Here is an 18,511-nt window from a genome sequence, read left to right on the forward strand (position 1 = left end):
GACTCAAAGGTTTAAAAACTAGTGATTTCTTCTTACTGTCCACTTTCATAAACCCTCTTTCTCTCATGCCAGAAGGCATGTAGAAGAAATATCCATGATACCAGTAGCTCTTTCAAAGACAATAGATGAGACAGTTGAACACGCAGAAGAGCCATTTAAATTGTACAAACTGGGCTAGTGGCATAGCTCGGTAGTAGAGTGTTTTCATCAGATTTATAAGACCTCGAGTCTGATCTTCAGATATGGCAATAAAGGAAGCCAGGGAATGAACAGAACAAGACCGGGAAGGCTTAGTGTCACAGACCTTTATCCCACCACTCAGGAGGCAGAGGCAGGTGAATCTCTTTGAGTTTGAGACCAGTCTGGTCTACATAGTGAGACCTAGTCTTAAAAAATAAAAACAGAGATCCAGGCTTAGGGACATACACTTTTTTTCTTTTCCCCCAGAGGCAGGGTTTCTCTGTGTACCCCTAACTGTCCTGGAACTCATTTTGTAGAACAGGCTGGCCTCATACAGAGATTTGCCTGCCTCTGCCTCCTGAGTTCTGGGATTAAAGGCCACTTTAATGTGTCACTACACCTGGCTTGGTGGTATATATTTGTAGTCCTAGTACTTAGGAGGCAGATACAGGTGGATCTCTGAGATTGAGATCAGCATGGTCTACAGAGAAAATCCAGGACAGCCAGGACTGCACAGAGAAACCTTGTTTAAAAACAAACAAAACAAACCAAAACACCCTAAATAAATAAAAATAGACATAAAATTACATATTATAGTTTTTTCCTCAATGTGATGCTTTCAGTATGACTTGTTTTGCTTGTTTGTTTGTTTGTTTGTTTGTTTTTAAAGTCTAAATTCAGCTGGACATGATGGTGTACACCTTTAATCTTAGGACTCAGGAGGCAGAGGCAGGTGAATTTCTGAGTTTAAGGCCAGATTGGAAGTTCCAGGACAGCCAGAGCTACATAAGAGAGATCTTGTCTCAAAACCAACAAAAGCCTAAATCCATTATAGAAAAACTAATGTCAAAAATAAGGAAATAAAGTTGGGGTTAGGATGGCCCAAGGTTGGTACCTTGGGAAAAAATTTTGCCAATCTGAAAACAAAGGAATCTTAACAATTACTAATGGCATTTAGTGTGTCTGTATATATGTATAAGATTGTGGTAATGGAATGTAAGTATGTAGGGAACTATGGCTCTGCTCTCTTTGCTGCCATAAACTGACAAAAACATTAAATATGAGAAGTATGTGGGTTGCATACATAAAAAACAATCACATAGTGTAAATCTCATGACCCCTAAATGATTCACGAGTGTCTGATGTTTTGACATTGCTGTATGACATTGTCATCTTCAAATGTATTGGAACACATTCATAGTTATCCTGTAGCCTGTGGACACATGTTGGTCATGCATGATAGATGTTGATATACCTCATGTAGATAGGTATATTGAGTTTTTTATTATTCTAGGAATCTAGGGTTCACATGAGCATGTTAAGCACATACTAAACTATATTCCCAGCCTCTTTCATGTATAAAGGGAAAGGAAATTAGGAGTTATGGAAAATAGTAAGTGACTATATGCAGTTTTTTATAAAAAGTCAGTAAGTTAGCCGGGCAGTGATGGCACATGCCTGTAATCCCAGCACTTGGGAGGCAGAGCCAGGTGGATCTCTGTGAGTTTGAGGACAGCCTGGTCTCCAAAGCGAGTTCCAGGAAAGACGCAAAGCTACACAGACAAACCCTGTCTCAAAAAAACAAAACAAAACAAAAAAAGATATCATTTTGGGGTTGGGGATTTAGCTCAGTGGTAGAATGCTTAGAATACTTGCCTAGCAAGCGCAAGGCCCTGGGTTCGATCCTCAGCTCAAAAAAAAAAAAAAAAAGTCAATAAGTTTGGAAAACTACAATGTCTGGGACAAAGTCTGTCTGACTCAAAGAACAAACATTAGTTTGTGAATGATTCTCTAAGGGACAGTGGTATGTGACACAAGACTATCTAGCTGAGTTGGCAGACTTCAGGTTTCATTTCTGCTGTGTGCATTTGGTCTCTGGTTAATGATATTTTCAGTCCAAAGACTCTGGCTTTGTGTTTCTCTTGGCTGTTCTGATCAGGTGGAAAGGTAACCTTGCTGAAAGTTTCTCCCTGCATCGGGAGAGAGGGAAAGCTGGAAGGACAAACTGCTGACTTATAAAATGGAGTCACTTAGCACAGAATCCGGCCTGAAAACTGCTGTTTTGTATGATGTGGAGTAACATAAGCCGGGTACATCCTGAACTCTATACAGCTTATAAATTGTGTTGTACTTACCAGCAACGTAGACTATTAAAGAACTTTCACAGCAAATACAATTCAATGTATTTTGTTACATAGTGTTACATTAGACAATAGCTGTTTTCAAGCCTTTGGTGTTCAGAACAAAGATACTCTCTGGAAGCTGACAGCTTTTTTTTCCTTTCTAAACATTGAGCAACTCATATCTTTTCAGATGCTTTGGAAACATTGTTCAGATAATTGCTTAATTCATTTAACAAATATGAAAATTAATCATGGTCTTTATTTTCTTTGACATTAAAATGTAATAATAATACATTGTTTGAACTAAAATTAGAAAACTTTGAAAAGATAGTGTACAAATTTTTAGTCTTAGCCATGCAGTTTTTTTCTCTGGAGGCAACAATTATCATTGCTTTCTTATGAACTTCCCAAAGATTGTTTATGTAGATGTTAGAATGTGTTAGCTGTGAATACTTCTTCACCTTGGTTTAACCATATATCCTGAATAATTTTTCATATTGTCAGGGAAGGACTTTTCATGTACCCCATCATGTTACAGAAATGAAATAACTAACAAAATACAGATAAAAAATATGAGAAAAAGATGTCAGTTTTTATACAAATTGAGCTAATAAAATAAACAGCAAAGGACAAACATGGTATGTACTCACTCATAAGTGGATACTAGATATAAAGCAAAGAGCAATCAGATTGCAACCCAGAGAACCAGGGAGGCTACATAGCAAGGGCAACCCTAGGATGACTGTGGCTTATAATAAGTTTTGGTTTTACTCAATCAGTGGGCGAGCCTCAGTGAAACATTTCACTATATGATAAGAATTTGTACTGTACCAAGTTGATAATAGAAATGATTAAATGAATAAATAAATAAATAAAAATGAAAAAAAAGAAACAGCTGTTTCATCAAATGATTAAAAGCTTGTAGGTCCAACTTAGTAAAGAAAAATAGGTGTGTGATGTTAATATTTTTTTACCAATGAGTAACACACATATTGATTCTTTATAAAATACAAGTGGGTATTGTGGAGAACAGATTAGAAAGTGTGCTAGCGTTCCCCTACAGAAGTGTGCCTTCGTAGTTTCTTCAAGGTAACAATTCAAGGACCTAGGAGGCCTCATTTCTTCTCGTTTTCACTGTGATGTTTTCATGTAGGGAAGCTCTAAAAAGTCCATTCCCCTTTCATCTGGTGAATCTCCCATGTCTGCGGCCTAATTTCATCTCTGCTAACTCCAAGCTTCTAAGTTTATCCCCACAACATCAATACTCAAGGGTATATTCACAGCTCAGGGATAATCATTTTAATGGTCAAATTGTATATACTTTATGATAAGGCCTTGTTGGGGACACAGATCACTAGGGAAAGAATGTTAATTAGGCAGGGTTGTCTCCTCAAAGGAGGAAATACCTGCTTTCCACCTAGAAGGCAAGAAGTGGCTATTGTTAAGAACCTGGTGACCTGTGCTGTCTGTAGAGCCAGATCTTACCCAAAGCCACCAGAATGTTTATCCCAGACTCTCCCTCCCTAGACCTTTATCTTTAGCTCTCAGTTAATAGAACCTATCCTTAGGGGAGATGTCCCATGTACCTTATAGCCTGCTATCTCTGTCAGAGACCACATCAGATCCTAGGCCTTTAAGCTATAGAATCTGTCTTCATGGTGACATGTATTATATAAGAGTTTCTATGTAGTCACACATTAAGCTTTATTGTGCACCTGGGATTGGAAATGATTGTTGCCTGGAAGCTTTTTTCCAAAGTGTACTATGTTTAAATATGCTGACATTACAATATGCCTCCATTACAACATACTGCCTGGCAGCAGACTCGAGCAATGCGATCCAGCCTGACTAAGTCAAGCTGAACTGAGTTTTCCTCCTTACTTCATGCAGATTGTTTCCCTTTCAGCAGCAGAGCTCGCAGGGACCCCAGCATTACTTATTTTCTTATAACAAATGCTGCTCATGAGAATAACTGTAAACTTTGCTTTCTTTTTAAGTGTGTGTGTGTGTGGGGGGGGGGGTTATGTGCACATGAGTGCAGTGCCAGTGGAATTCAGAAGAGGGAGTTGTATCTCTTTGGAGGAGAGTTCTGGGTGGTTGTGAGCCACTGGATAAGGGTGCTGGGACCCAAACTCAGGATTTACAGCTTCTCCAATTTCTGTTTTTCAGAATGTATCAGTATTTTGATTTTATTATCACCAATGCTGAGAATAACACTTTGCATAAACACGTTATACAAAATGATAGAAATATGTTCAGGGACCTCCTAGAAATTCTGTCTTAATTCAAGCCAAAGTTCATTTCGAAAATTTTTTTAAAACTCAAGTCATCAACAAGTAATTAAGACATTATGTTTTTACTCTTTGACTTAATTTTTCAAAAAACAATCATACCATATGTATGGCAATCCAGTTTACATATTAAATAGCCTTATATTGAAATGATCTGATACAATTTTAAATAGAAGAAAATGGAAAAAAAATTCAGATTCCAAAATCCTCTCCCCTGAAACAAGCAAACAAAAACTTTGTGAAATTAGTCAATGTGCAAATAGATTTAGTGAGTAGTCATTTCTAATTCCTATTATACTAGTGATGAATGGAATTAAATGAAATCCTAACTTTCAAAAATCACTGCTCAAGGAAATAATATATATTGGATTCCCTAGGAATGTAAAGATGTTCCTTGCTACTTGAATACCCAAAAAGTTTAATTATGCTTTTATAAGAGTAGAAAACTATGTAGTAAAAACACTGCAGTTCGTAGCATAGGATAGTCTTGAGTCTGAGCCAAGGTGTATCAGGTGCACTAGTTGGTGTGGTAAGAATTAGAAGTGCAGAGTGCGTGTGTGTTTCAGGACCAAGGCCTTAGTGAAGTCACGAGATGCAACACAGATGAGTGTTGCCAGAAACAATCAGACCCATTACCATTTGCTGTTTAACTTTTGTTCATTGCATGTTCAGAATTATTTTACTATTGTAAATTAAACCCCATGAGAGTTCATGATTTACCGTTTAATAAGCTGAGGTCCTCAGACAGACAACTTGACAAACATGCACACTTAAAGTATTCAGTTACTTGATGTAGCTTAAGTAAGTCCCTATAAAGAAACAAGATCTTGGATTGAAGATATAACCCAATGGTACAGAGCTTGCCTAGCATCCAGGAGGCTCCATATTCGACCCCTAGTACCACACCAAAGCAATCAAAAACAGAATGAAAATGACTAAAGTCAAATAAAGTAGGTTCCAAGGAAAGCTGAGGGGCCAGTGAGATGCACTCCTGTTCTGAATTGTCATCAATAAACAATATGGGGACATGGAACACTGCTGATTCCCAAAATGATTTAAAACATATTAATCTCTTTAAAATTGTGTCAGGAACACCCACCCTGTCAATTTCAACTGTTAACATCAGTCAGAGTTCTTAAGTGGAAGGCACAAAAACTATGTTTAAACTAAAATCAAAGTACGAATTTATTACAGTTTATTAAGAAGCTGGGTATGGTGGTGCAAGTCTTTAACACCAGCACTTGGGAGAGGCAGGAGGATCTATACATCCAGCCTGGTCTACACAAGGAGTTCCCAAGACAGACAGGGAGGGTCACATAGAGAGACCCTACCTAAAATTAAAAACAAAACAAACAAAAAAGAATCAGTCTTAAAGTCAGGATATGCTGGTGCCGGCATCCTAATAGACCCCTGAAATATTACTTTCGGTTTACATTCCTATTTGGGGTGTGCACAAGGGGTTAGATTGGAGCTAGCTAGTAAGCAATCAATTCAGATCTTGCTATCAAGGAAGACTGGCCCAGCCAATGCAGTCACTCTCATTTCTTACAGGGGAGCGGCTTGGAGTTCCCCAAACAAACAAAAAACAAATTCCCGCTACAAATATCTAAAGAGATACTTGTCCCCCCTGGGCTGCAAGTGATTTAGAGGCCAGCCGCCCTAAAAGCGAGACTCTTAAGGACACTCCCGTCCTCATAAAAAAGGTGCTCCGGTGAAGGAAACACTAAACATACCACTTCCTTGAGGGAAGTATGGAGCGAGAAGAAAAAGGGTGAAAAAGAGGGAGGAAAGGCTGACCTCAAATCTCGCGAGACCGCCGCCCCAGTCCAGTTTTAGGTCCAGGCAGAGCCGTAGCGCCGGCCAATCAGGAGGGGAATTTTCCTCGCGGAGGCCGTTGCTGGGATACGCGGCGTCGCGCTGGGCTTTGAGGCCTGGCGCCTAGGCTTTGCTTAGGTGGCCGTGGGGCTCGCTCCGGCTCCTCCGAGAGAGAATCTTGTTGCGGGGACCCCCCGCCCCCGATTCGCACCGGGGAAGGTGAGGAATCTCAGCCCCCGCGCCTTCTCCCTGCGCGGGTTATCGTTCTGTGGCGTCTCCGACTCGCTCCAAACGAAACAAATTCGAATCCGTGGGCTCTTGGCTGTTTATAATTTGGGGCAACAGGAAAGCTAGAGTAACAGTGACCAATTGTGCTGGAATTACTGGGTGTTTTTACTTCTTTTGAGAAAGTGTTTTAGCTATGGGACCTGTCTCTGAAAAAAGTACTTCATTTAACTTCTGATATCATTTGAAATAATGCCGTTGATGTCTCTGTGCAGTTCAAAGCCACAGGGAACTAGGGGCAGGGTGCTGCTTGGAATAGAAAGAATCTAAAGCTGGTGTGCTTTTGTTTGTTTGTTTTGGACAAGAAGAGATAATTGTATAGATGCCCAAATGGGAATTTTCTTTTGTTTGTTTTGGACACGAAGAGATAATTGTATAGATGCCCAAATGGGAATTTTCTTTTCTTTTCTCCCCCCCAGGGCTGAGGACTGAACCCAGGGCCTTGCGCTTGCTAGGCAAGTGCTCTACCACTGAGCTAAATCCCCAACCCTATTCTTTTTTAAAAGCAAGTTAGTTTCATTTTCCTTAGTGGTGCTGGAGGTTGGTTGATATGATAGTATTTTTATTTTCTCTACCACTGAACTACTTTCAAATTTAGTAAATGTTTGTAACTGGGATGCCTTTGTATCGGAGGAGATTAAGAGATACAAAAACATAGTTTCTGCCCACCACTGGGCAGACGCTGAGGATTTAAAGATAGGAGCCAGTTCTTGTTCTCAAAGGAAAGGAACTCTTAAACAAATTCTTTCAGTTACTGTGATAGGCACTGGGACAGTAATGTGCAGGATATATGGGCTTATGCAACAGCCCAATTGGCCCTAAGAAGGTGGAGGTGGTTTAGAGTAGTTATCGAAGAATTCCTAGAAAAGCCAGCATGCAAGGTAAGTGTTAGGCAAGGAGATTGGTTAAGAGGCTGATGTGATAAATACCTGAATAAGTGATTCCCTAAACTTGCTGCCAGTACTGTATATATAGAAAGGAAAGTATGTGTTTAGCATTTGAAGGAATTAAATTAATAGGCTATTGGAAGTAAGAGAAAGGAGAAATCAAGGACCAAGTTTCTGACTTCTGTGAGTAGGAGATAATACCAAGAGGAAGAACAGATTTGGGGGAAATGAGAGATTTTCATTGACTTTATACATGTTTGTCTTGAAAACAGTATACTGAGTGGAGAAGTTAAATTTTGTATATAAAAACCTGATGTTTAGTGTGTCAGGGAGATAAGGAGTTGTGAATCTTTAGCTTGTTATTTGCTAAAACCCTGAATGTGGATATAAGAAAATGAGACTGTGGATGGCATTGTGTGGAATGTTGCCATATACAGCAAGCAGAGGATGAAGGACCCTGAAAAGAGAGCTAGAGTAGGCTGGTGTCGTGCGGATTTCATAGAGTACACACCAGTCAAGGATGACACTCATTTCCCTGTAATATTGACAGAGGGCATTTAAATGGAGTAGAAATCTAGGAGGTAGTGGAAATAAAGCCTGATTACATAAGAAGACTTTCTGCACAGGTTAGAGGGGTTTGCAGGACAAATAAATTAGTTTCTGTGGTTAGGAAAAAAATGAACAACTTGACAATAGAGTGAAAGGAGTAAATTGTGAGGATTGCTGCAGCAGTGGGGATAATACCTGAAGGGAGATGTGGAGTGTAACACACGGTGGGTTAAAAAGGGCACGTCAGAATAGAGTTGAATCTTGAATGAGAGAGGGATGGCTATTGATTCTGGAGAGCAGGATGTGCTAGCTTGGTTTGTATGCTGTAAACGTGATGAATTTATGTCCTAATTTCTCAGGTAAGTAGGAAATCAAGTTACTTTCTGAGAGTGATAGGAACAGATGGAAATGTGATTAAGGATTGTATACATCAAGAAGAAAGAATTAGAGTGCTTTGCCTTTGCTGAGATGGGGTATTGAGGAAGGAATATTGTAATAAATAATCTGACTTATTTTTCATTTCCTTTCATGCTTTAATTGTTTGCTATCATTGTATGTGTAAGTGTGATGTGTGTGGTGGATGTTCATACTGCAGTGTACATGGCGGGAGGTCAGGACAAGTTTGTAGGGTCAGGTCTCCTCTTCCACTCTATGGGGCTCCAGGGATTGAACTCGTGTCTTCAGGCTTGCATGACAAGTGCTTTTACCCAATGAGTCCCAATCCCATATTCTAAATAGAATATTAAAGTAAAATTAAAATAAAATTAAAGCCAATTAAGCCTTGTGGCAGTATCTTGGAATGGCAGCTTTCAAGAAAAAAAATGGTCATGAGGTAAGTATTTGAAGGAAGGCTGTAATGAGCTATGAGTATTTGCTGTCTGAGACCTCAAAGAAAAATGGAATTATTTTCTTGTTTCCAAACAGTGGTTAAAGTGAACAATGGCCAGTAACCACAAATCTTCAGCCCCTCGCCCTATTTCTCGGGGCGGACTAGGGTTAACAGGAAGGCCTCCTTCTGGAATAAGACCCCCATCTGGGAACGCGCGGGTGGCAACTGCGGTAAGTGGAGAACCTGCGCAGTAACAGAGCTTACTTTGTAGTTCCTCCAGTCTGTAAACAGTAGTCATTGTATACAGTGGTTTGATACAGTGTGGAAGAATAAGACCACTATAAAGGACTTTGTTTAGTGATACCCATCAATATATTTTAAAGCTATAATAGTTTAATAGTTTACTTTTTTTAACAGAGCCTTGTACATATTAGGCAAAGGTAAAGCTATCATAATTAAAATTGTACAGTGATTTAGAGTCAGACACAAGAGATAAAATGTACTAAACACAGAATCAAGCATTTGTAAGAATTTTATTAGTAATGTGGCTTTCAAATTAGTTGAAAAATCAATAGAATATTCTTGAAACCTTGCCCTGAACTTAATGAATTACTTCTTAAAGTAATTTTTGTCCCTTCTTTTATCATTTATGAGACTTATAAAAAGTGTAGAAACTTGATATTTTAAAGAGTTTATATAACTGGTAGAGGAAAATATACATAATTACTTAATATAAACTTGATGAAGTCAGAGGACTTTCTAATAATGATAGAAAAACCAAGTACTTCAAAAAAAACATATTTATTTATTTATTTATTTATTTATTTATTTATTTATTTATTTTTCAAGACAGGGTTTCTCTGTAGCTTTGGAGCCTGTCCTGGACTAGCTCTGTAGTCCAGGCTGGCCTCGAACTCACAGAGATCCACCTGCCTCTGCCTCCCGAGTACTGGGATTACAGGCGTGCGCCACCACCGCCAGGCCAAAATATTTTTAATTTTTGTATTTGAATTTACAAAAATTGAAAATACCATAAAAATGAAAAGAAATAATAAACTGGTAACTTTTTCTATATATTGTTCATAACATTTAAGAAATTGAGACAGAGTCTTCCTAATATAGCTTGGGTTAGCCTTGAACTCAGAATCTTGCCTCAGTATCCTTAGGGCTGGCTAGGATTACAGACTGTACACACACACACATCAGTATTCAGAAACTTTTTTGTTTTTTGTTGTTGTTGTTTTGATATTTTGAGAGGGTTTCTCTGTGTAGTCCTGGCTGTCCTGGAGACCAGGCTGGCCTCGAGACAGGGTTTCTCTGTAGCTTTGGAACCTGTCCTGGACTAGCTCTGTAGCCCAGGCTGGCCTTGAACTCACAGAGATCCACCTGCCTCTGCCTCCTGAGTGCTGGGATTAAAGGTGTGCGCCACCACTGCCCAACTAAAGGTTTATTTTTATTTATATGTATATGTGCACTTGTGTCTGTGGGCATGTGCATGTAAATATAAGTACCAGTGGAATCCAGAAGAAGGTGTCCAATTTCTTCCAGCGATAGTTATAGGCAGTTGTGAGCCTCTGGACATAGTGCTGGGTAATGAATTGGCAGTCTTCTGGAAGAGCAGTAATTGCTCTTAACCACTGAACCATCTTTCCAGCTCCACAAGCAAATCTTAAATAAATTATGTCTGTTATTAAAAATATGTCTGGCTATTATTAAAATTATTTTTAATTATACTTGGGAAAACTGTTCTTTGTAATACATAATTTAAAAAGCAATGTAATATCAATTTAACAAAGTAATATACATTTAAATGTTGATAGAAATGAAATGGTAGGCTAGGAATGGTGGCGTGCCTATAATCCCAGCACTCTAGAAGCTGCAGCAGGAGAACCATGAATTCAAAGCCAGACTGGGCTACATAGTTCCAAGTTACCCTGAGATAATAGCAAGATCCTATCCAGGCCAGGTTGAGACAATAGCAATAGGTGTCTCAAAACCAAACAATAACAAAACCCTTTTCTTTGATATAGTATTTTCTGTTATTCGTACGTAGGGTTTTGAGTAACTGAGAAAGTATGTGGTATTCAAGCTCCAACAATAGGCTAATTGTAGAAGAGGTACAATACTGAGTCCTGTGTTTAAAGGACAGCACTGTTCTTTTTTTAGGGAATAAATAATAGTCAGGTTTTCTTAAACTTTTATGATTTTTTTCTAGAGTTTCAGATAATAGTATTATATCATTATAACCTAAGATGAAAATATTTTTTCTGAAGTCTTCATATATATGCTATTTTTCTCTGGTTCTAGTAATAATTGATTCTTTTGATGCTTGTAAATTAAATACTTGCAAAACTAATCTGACATTATTAGCCGACTCCAAATTGCCATGAGCTTTACATACCTGTGTGATAGCTGCGGATTTGAAGTGAGTGATGTTCTTTGGAATAGTGGCTGACTTTGAGAGCTTCTTCCTATCCCAGGCATTGTCAGCTGTTTGGTATATGTGTTATAAGACTATTCTGTGCATTTACAGACACAAAACCACAAGTGCATATGTAGCTTATGGTCTTGATTCAAAATCAGGGTAATACTTTGTTGGGTTTTGAGGGAGACCTGCTTCCTCTTTTTCCCCTAGGGTACTCTTAAGGAGGGAGAAGTGAGAAATATGTAGATAGAAGTGTAGAGGAGAGAGACAGACAAGAACACAGGATAGCTCCAGAGGGCCTGGATCCTTATCCACTGGTCCCTTCTATGTCTACTGAAGGACTTTTAAAGGAATGCCAAGGGGTGGAGCAAAAGGCCTCCCCCCAGCACAGCCAAGTGCAGACCATTCCAGACACCTGGTGACCATGCACGTGGTCAAGCCATCCCCTAATTCACTCCTGCTGTGTATAGCAAGCCCCGAGCTCACTAGGAAACCTTTTAGGGCTCCCACAGGGTTTTTTTTGTTTTGTTGTTGTTTGTTTGTTTTGTTTTTTGTCCCTTTCAGTAATATATTTTTGGATATGCTTCCAAGTGAATACACGTACTCACACTTTATTCCATTTCCTTATCCTCTGTACTTCATCTGGTAAATGAGAAAGACAGGTGATTTAAGTAGTTCTCCTAAGTCTACTTGCATAAAGCAGAAGAAGGAATTGTTTAGAGAGCTTCCAAAGACTTCTCAGTCTTTCCTCGAAACCCTGTGGGCAACCCATAGCTCTTTGTTTTAATTGCAGTTGTTTTTGTATTCAGTAGTCTCTGAAATGTGTACTAGTGTTGGCAATGAAGCTAAATAGCTTCCAAGTAATTCTCTGAGTCACTTAAGAACTGGGTTGTTTGATAGTGTTATAGGCTACCAGGTAGCAGAAATAAAGTCAACAAAGTAAATAGCAAAAATTTAAAAATCTAAAATTTCTACCCCATATTTAATCTTCTGTCCATTTGTCTTTGGCAGAAAGAGATAAAAGAAAAGGATAAAAAGATAGAAGACATAGAGGGCCTTTGGAACAGTTTCACATTGCCTTTAGAATTTCCCATGACTTATGTGCTGCTGTATAGTTGACAAGAAGAGAGTTGTGGCTGTTCTCAGGATATGTATGTTTAGTACTCTTTTTTTTTAAATGAAAAATTTCTTTTTCCTAGTTTTAAAGAAAATATATACTCATTATAATAAATGCTTTAAACACCAGATTCTCTAAAGGAGAAAATAAACTGTAACATCATCATGTAAACTTTTTTCTTACATTTATTTATTTGTCTGGGTGGAAGAGTGGGGAACACATGCCGTGGTGAGGTCAGAAGAACACCTGTGGGAGGCAGCTCTCTTCCACTGTGTGGGGGCCAGGAGTCAAACTTAGATCGTAAGGTTTGTTAGTAAGCACCCTCATCAATGGGCTCTACTTTTTGTTTTTTAGGTAAGTTTTTTATTTTTGGTATGTAGTCCAAGCTGGCCTTGAACTTATAAATTGTGTAGTAATTTTTAGAAAAATTCTCTTTATAATCTTTATATGCTAGTAGATATGTACTGTTTTTTTTTTTTTTCCTGGTTTAACAAAAGTGAAATCTTACTTGTCATTTAGATGCCACCCACAACAGCAAGACCAGGTTCTCGTGGTGGTCCCTTAGGGACTGGTGGAGTTTTATCATCTCAAATCAAAGTTGCTGATCGTCCTGTAACCCAACAAGGTTTGAGTGGAATGAAAACTGGGATGAAAGGTATTTTATTTTTTGAAGATGAATATATTTTGTTCCAAAACTATAACAGCACATCTTAATAAATGAGAAATGAAGAATGTAGTTCTTTTTCTTTGACTTATAAAATTGTTGTGAAATAATAGAATACATGTGAAATATATTATGAACTAGAAAGCTATATGCATGTATATGTATGTATGTATGTATATATATATACACATATGACCTACTTTGAGCTTCATTTTTCCGACCATAGAGTTTTGCTTCAACTGAAAGGAATTTAAAGAAAAGTTTATGATCAGGAATTAGATTTTTATTACTACATAAAAGTATTTTGAAATTCTTTTTCAAAGCCTTCATCTTAGAATGGCACTTACTGGGCCAGTGGGATGGCTCATCCGATAAAGGCTCCTGATGCCAGGCTTGAGTATCCGAGTTTGATTTCCAGGATGACATGATGAAAGGAGAGAACCAACTCTCACAAACTGTACTCTCACCTCCACACATGCCATGGCACACACCCATACACATACAATTTTAAAATTTTAGTGTAATGACTAATTTCAATTATATTATTTAAAACATTTATTGTGAGTTAAAAATTCCCTTTTTTCCCCTGCAGTATAATGACTAAGAAAGAAATGCGACTGACATACTTCTCTTTAAGGCATAATAATATATTTTATTTTTTATTATTTTTGAGACAGTCTCAAAAATAGTGGTCTTACATTCACTATGTAACTGAGGATTCTTGAACTCCTTTCTTCTTTCTTCACCTCTCTCAAGTGTAGATATTACCACATTTGACTTACATAAGTTCTTTTTGGTATGACACCAGAGACTGAACCTAGGACCTTGTGTATGCTGGGCAAATGCTCTACCTTTAAGTCATATTCCTAGCACTATTACACTATACTTGTTTCAGAAATTTGATCAGTGTTTTGTATGAAGCCAAACCATGATTGAAATTTTTAGGTTTGTGTGTGTGTGTGTGTGTGTGTGTGTGTGTGTGTGTGTGTGTGAGTGTGTGACACTAATGATTTCTGAGGGCTAAAGATACTCCTGAGGTACAAAGTTAATTTTAAAATAAATTACAATATAAATATAATAATGATGATATAACTATATAACATTGATAAGACATTATAAGTTGTGGGCAGTTGTTGTTGGGACCACCAGTCAGCTCTGTCCCTCCAGCCTGCTCCCAAATAAACACAGACTTAATATTAATTATAAATGCTTGGCCTATAGCTTGGCTTGTTGCTTTCTAGCTCTTACAACTAAAATTAACCCATATTTCTTTTCTAAGTAATACCACATGGCTTGTTACCTCATTTTCTACGTGTTCTGCTTTCTCAGCATCTGGCTGGAGACTCCTCATACTCTGCCCTTCTTCCCAATGTCCTCCTAGTCTGGCCCTTCTGTCCAGTCTCTTCCTGCCTAGCTGTAGGCCCATCAGCTTCCTAATAATCAATGAGAGCAATACACATTCACAATGTACACAGAGTGTTCCACAGCCTAAGTCATCTGGATGGTTTTAAGTAGTACATACATTATGTGCGATAGTGTACATACATTATGTGAAAATACTGCAGAGCTTTATTGGAGACTTGAACATCCCTGAATTTCAGTTTTTATTGTAGTCTTGAAACTAATTCCCTTTGGATACCAAGGGAGAACTGTATTTTTATTATTTGATTTATTATTATTATTATTATTATTATTATTATTATTATTATTTGTGTGTGTGTGTGTGTGTGTGTGTGTGTGTGTGTGTGTGTGGTGTGTTTACGGGGTTGAAGAGACACATGTGCCTGAGTGCATGTAGGAAAGTCAGATGATAACTTTCTGGAATTGGTTCTCCCCTACTGTAAGCTCCTAGGATCAAACTCAGGTTGTCAGGCTTGTGTGGCAAGCGCATTTACCCGTTGAGCCATCTTGCCAATTCTAACCACTGTACTGTAGTAGTATGGGATTCCTTTCAGGAGACTTAATTTTATATACCATATTGCTTACTAAGTAGAAAAGCCATTGATAATTTAGAAATTTTTGCTTAATTATTAAGAATACAAAAAATTGAGTCAAAAACATTATGTCTCTGATCTTCACATGTATGCTATGGCACATGCATGCCCCCCATCATACAAGGTAATGATAATGAAATAGCATTTTTGAAAAATCCTTTTGTACTGCTCTGTTCTAGGCTTCCATAGGTCTAGTTTCTATCTAGTTAGTCTATCCTGTAATGTTTAGTTTCTTTTTTAAAATACTGTATTATTATTTTTAAATTACATATGTATGTGTGTGTATCTATGTGTGGGTCTGTGCACATAAGAAGAGGCTCTCAAATTCTTTGGAGTTGAAGTTACTGGCAGTTGTGAGCTGCCCACTGTGGGTGCTGCTAATTGAACCTGGGTCCTCTAGAAGAGCAGTGTGTGCTCTTAACCACTGAGCCATCTCTCCAGCCCAGACTCTTGGTTCTTAACAACCTCACTCTTAGTCCCAGCCTTGGGATCTAAATTCAGCCTCCTCTATGTCATGATTCTAGGTTCTTGTTTTAGCGGTTCTTCGTAATGTGTTGAGGCATTCATGAGGAATGTCTGAGAACTGAGGCATGTAATAGTGATTGTGCTTTGGATTTGTTATTTTGGTCATTTTATAACAGAACATTAATACTCACATTAAAAACATTTTTTAGGTCCCCAGAGGCAAATTTTAGACAAATCTTACTATCTTGGACTTCTTAGGTATGTAAAATAAATGTTTTTTCATGCATGACCTCGGAGCTTTAGTTGTAGTTATTTGAGTAATTAGTTATTTTTTGAGTTTTAAGAATAATTTTATATTTGAACATAATTTCTGCATACTAATACAATTAGACTGAAATTCGGTAAAGGGAGGTACATTCCGGTGCCCACATGTGGGTTAATATTGATACAGTTGTGTGGGTGCATGTGGATGCTGGAGCATGACCTTGGGTGTCATTTTTTTCAGACATAGTCCACCTGTTTTTGAGACAGGATCTCTTTGCTGCCCCGGAGCTTGCTAAGTAGGCGAGGCTGCTAACTGTTGAACCTCGGTGAGCCTCCTGTTCATGCCACCCGGGGCTGGGATTAAGCATGGACCACCAAACCCAGCTGTTTTACATGGGTTCTGGGGATTGGATGCAGGTTTTTGTGCTTGCAAGGCAAATACTTTATCGACAACTAAACTATCTTCCCAACCCTAGGCTGAGAATTTATGTTTTATATAGTTTTGTGTATGTAAGCTGTATATTTTGTCTTAGTCTGTTTATGCTGTTGAATTAAAGAACCAGAGACTGGTTTAGTTATAAATTACAAGACTTTATTTCTCATAATTACAGAAGTTGGGAAGTCTTGTGATCAAGGCACTAGGAGCTTTGGTGTCTGGTTAGGGCCCTTTCCTTACAGATGGCACCATTTTATCTTTATATCATGGAAGAGCAAAGCAAGACCAACATAGCTCCCTCCAGCCCTTTTAGAAGGCACCAACATCCTTGAACTAGCCTTCATAGCCTAATTACAAACTGAAAGGCCCAATACCCTTTTTGGGGGGAGGTGGGTGGAGTAGGTGGGTTGAGACAAGGTCTCTCTACATAGCTCTGCTGTTGTGGAACTCACGTAGACCAGGCTGGTCTCTAACTCACAGAGATCTGTCTGCCTCTGCCTCCTGAGTGCTGGGATTAAAGGCATGCACCACCACTGGCTGGCAAGTTTCAATGCGAGTTTTAGGGAACATAGACATTCAAATCATATCATGAAGTTCACTTTTTTCATGAAATGATAATAATCTTTTATGCTTTTTAGTATTATTCTGAACATATTATTCATATATTGAAATATCACTGATTGTACTAATAAGAAAGGGTTTATTTATTATTTATTTATTTCTTAATACTTTAATCATCCACAGAGCTTTATGTAAGTATATATTTGGTTATTTGAAAAATGCTTGCCCTAATTTTAATTAATTCATAAGCCCCTCCCCCTTTTTGTAATTATTTTGAGTTGAGGAGTCACTGTATAGCCTTGGCTGAACTGGAATTCATTATGTAGACCAGGCTAGACTCAACTCACAGAGATCAACCTGCCTCTGCCTTTTGAGTGTTGGGTTTAAAGGTGTGCACCACCATATCTGGCTTCAGGCCTTTTAATAAGGTCTTTAAATGAAGAATTTTAAAAGAAATACCTTATTTTATTTTTCTGTATATGAATGTTATACGTGTATATGTGTATTGTAGCACATGTGTGCTCTTTGCCTGTGGAAGTCCAGAAGAGGGCATTGGATCCCCTGGAACTGGAGTTAGGATGGTTATGAGTTGCCATGTGGATGCCAGGAACTGAACTCTGGTCTTGCCTACTAGGTTGTATTAATTATTCTCCACCTAATAACTTTCTGTCCTCAGATGTCCTAGTGATGTATCTCCAGTTTGTTTGGTTTTTGGTTTTGCTTCTGGTTTTTGAGACAGTGCCCTACTCTATAATACTTGCTGATTTGGAAGTCATTGTACAGACAGACTAGGCTGTCCTCAAACTTGTATTGATCTTCCTGCCTCCACCTCCCCTGTATGTTGGGATCAAAAGTATATACTAAAGGGCCTAGCCTGTCATCTTCCTTGATGATTAGAGACTCTTATGTCAGTTAATTTTTCTCATTTGTTCAGTGTAATAAGATAGATAGTCATCATTCTTAATCACACAAACAAAGCCCTGAAACTGTTCTTTTTAAATGAATTTGATAAAACCATACATATTGTTACACATTTATTGGAGGATTTATTAAGGCAACTCCATGTAGTTAAAATATTTCTTTGGGGGGTAACTTACAGCTAGTAAAGGGATTGGTTAGAGGATCCAGGAGAGATGAAGTGCAGTCCAGCTGGGTTCTCTGGAGAACTCTGCTTGCTCTACCATCCAGCATCCAGGATCACCAGGAACCAAGAGAGAACCAGCACTTCTAGATCTTGGGTCTTAAGGGCTCCCATCTTGGCCCACCTCAGAGGTGTGACAGTTACTGGAAGCTTCACGGGGTGTAGTACTTCCAGGTCAAAGCTGGAACAGCTACCCACTACACACATTTATGAAAACTTTATTTTAACTAGTAGTCTTTTCTGAGTTAGAAGCATTCCTAAATTTCTTCTTTCTTTTCACTTAGGAGCAAAATAAGTGAACTTACAACTGAAATTAGTAAACTTCAGAAAGAAATAGAAATGTACAACCAAGAAAATTCAGTGTATTTGTCATATGAAAAGAGGTGAGTAATTTTATAGTTAAAACATGCAAGATATTAGGAATCGTATCACTGAATGTCAAATCAGGATTCGTTCAGTATTGTGAACATAATTTATTAAATATG

General features: G+C 38.2%; 1 protein-coding gene across 2 annotated transcripts in view; it reads left to right on the top strand.

The window, feature by feature from the left end:
* Ift74 (intraflagellar transport 74) overlaps window positions 1-18,511 on the top strand; it is an 85,602-nt gene that overhangs the window by 2,950 nt on the left and 64,141 nt on the right. Inside the window, exons 1-5 of one of the 2 annotated variants that reach the window (XM_036177665.1) lie at window positions 6,468-6,628; window positions 9,055-9,189; window positions 13,021-13,156; window positions 15,834-15,882; window positions 18,311-18,409. In XM_036177665.1, coding sequence (XP_036033558.1) covers window positions 9,070-9,189; window positions 13,021-13,156; window positions 15,834-15,882; window positions 18,311-18,409 — 404 coding nt within the window. In that variant the 5' untranslated portion in view covers window positions 6,468-6,628; window positions 9,055-9,069. Of the gene's footprint in view, window positions 1-6,467; window positions 6,629-9,054; window positions 9,190-13,020; window positions 13,157-15,833; window positions 15,883-18,310; window positions 18,410-18,511 lie in introns of those variants that run through there. The other variant, XM_036177666.1, reaches the window with a different exon arrangement.

The sequence above is a fragment of the Onychomys torridus genome, chromosome 2, assembly GCF_903995425.1.
Source record: "Onychomys torridus chromosome 2, mOncTor1.1, whole genome shotgun sequence".
Classification (NCBI taxonomy): domain Eukaryota; kingdom Metazoa; phylum Chordata; class Mammalia; order Rodentia; family Cricetidae; genus Onychomys; species Onychomys torridus.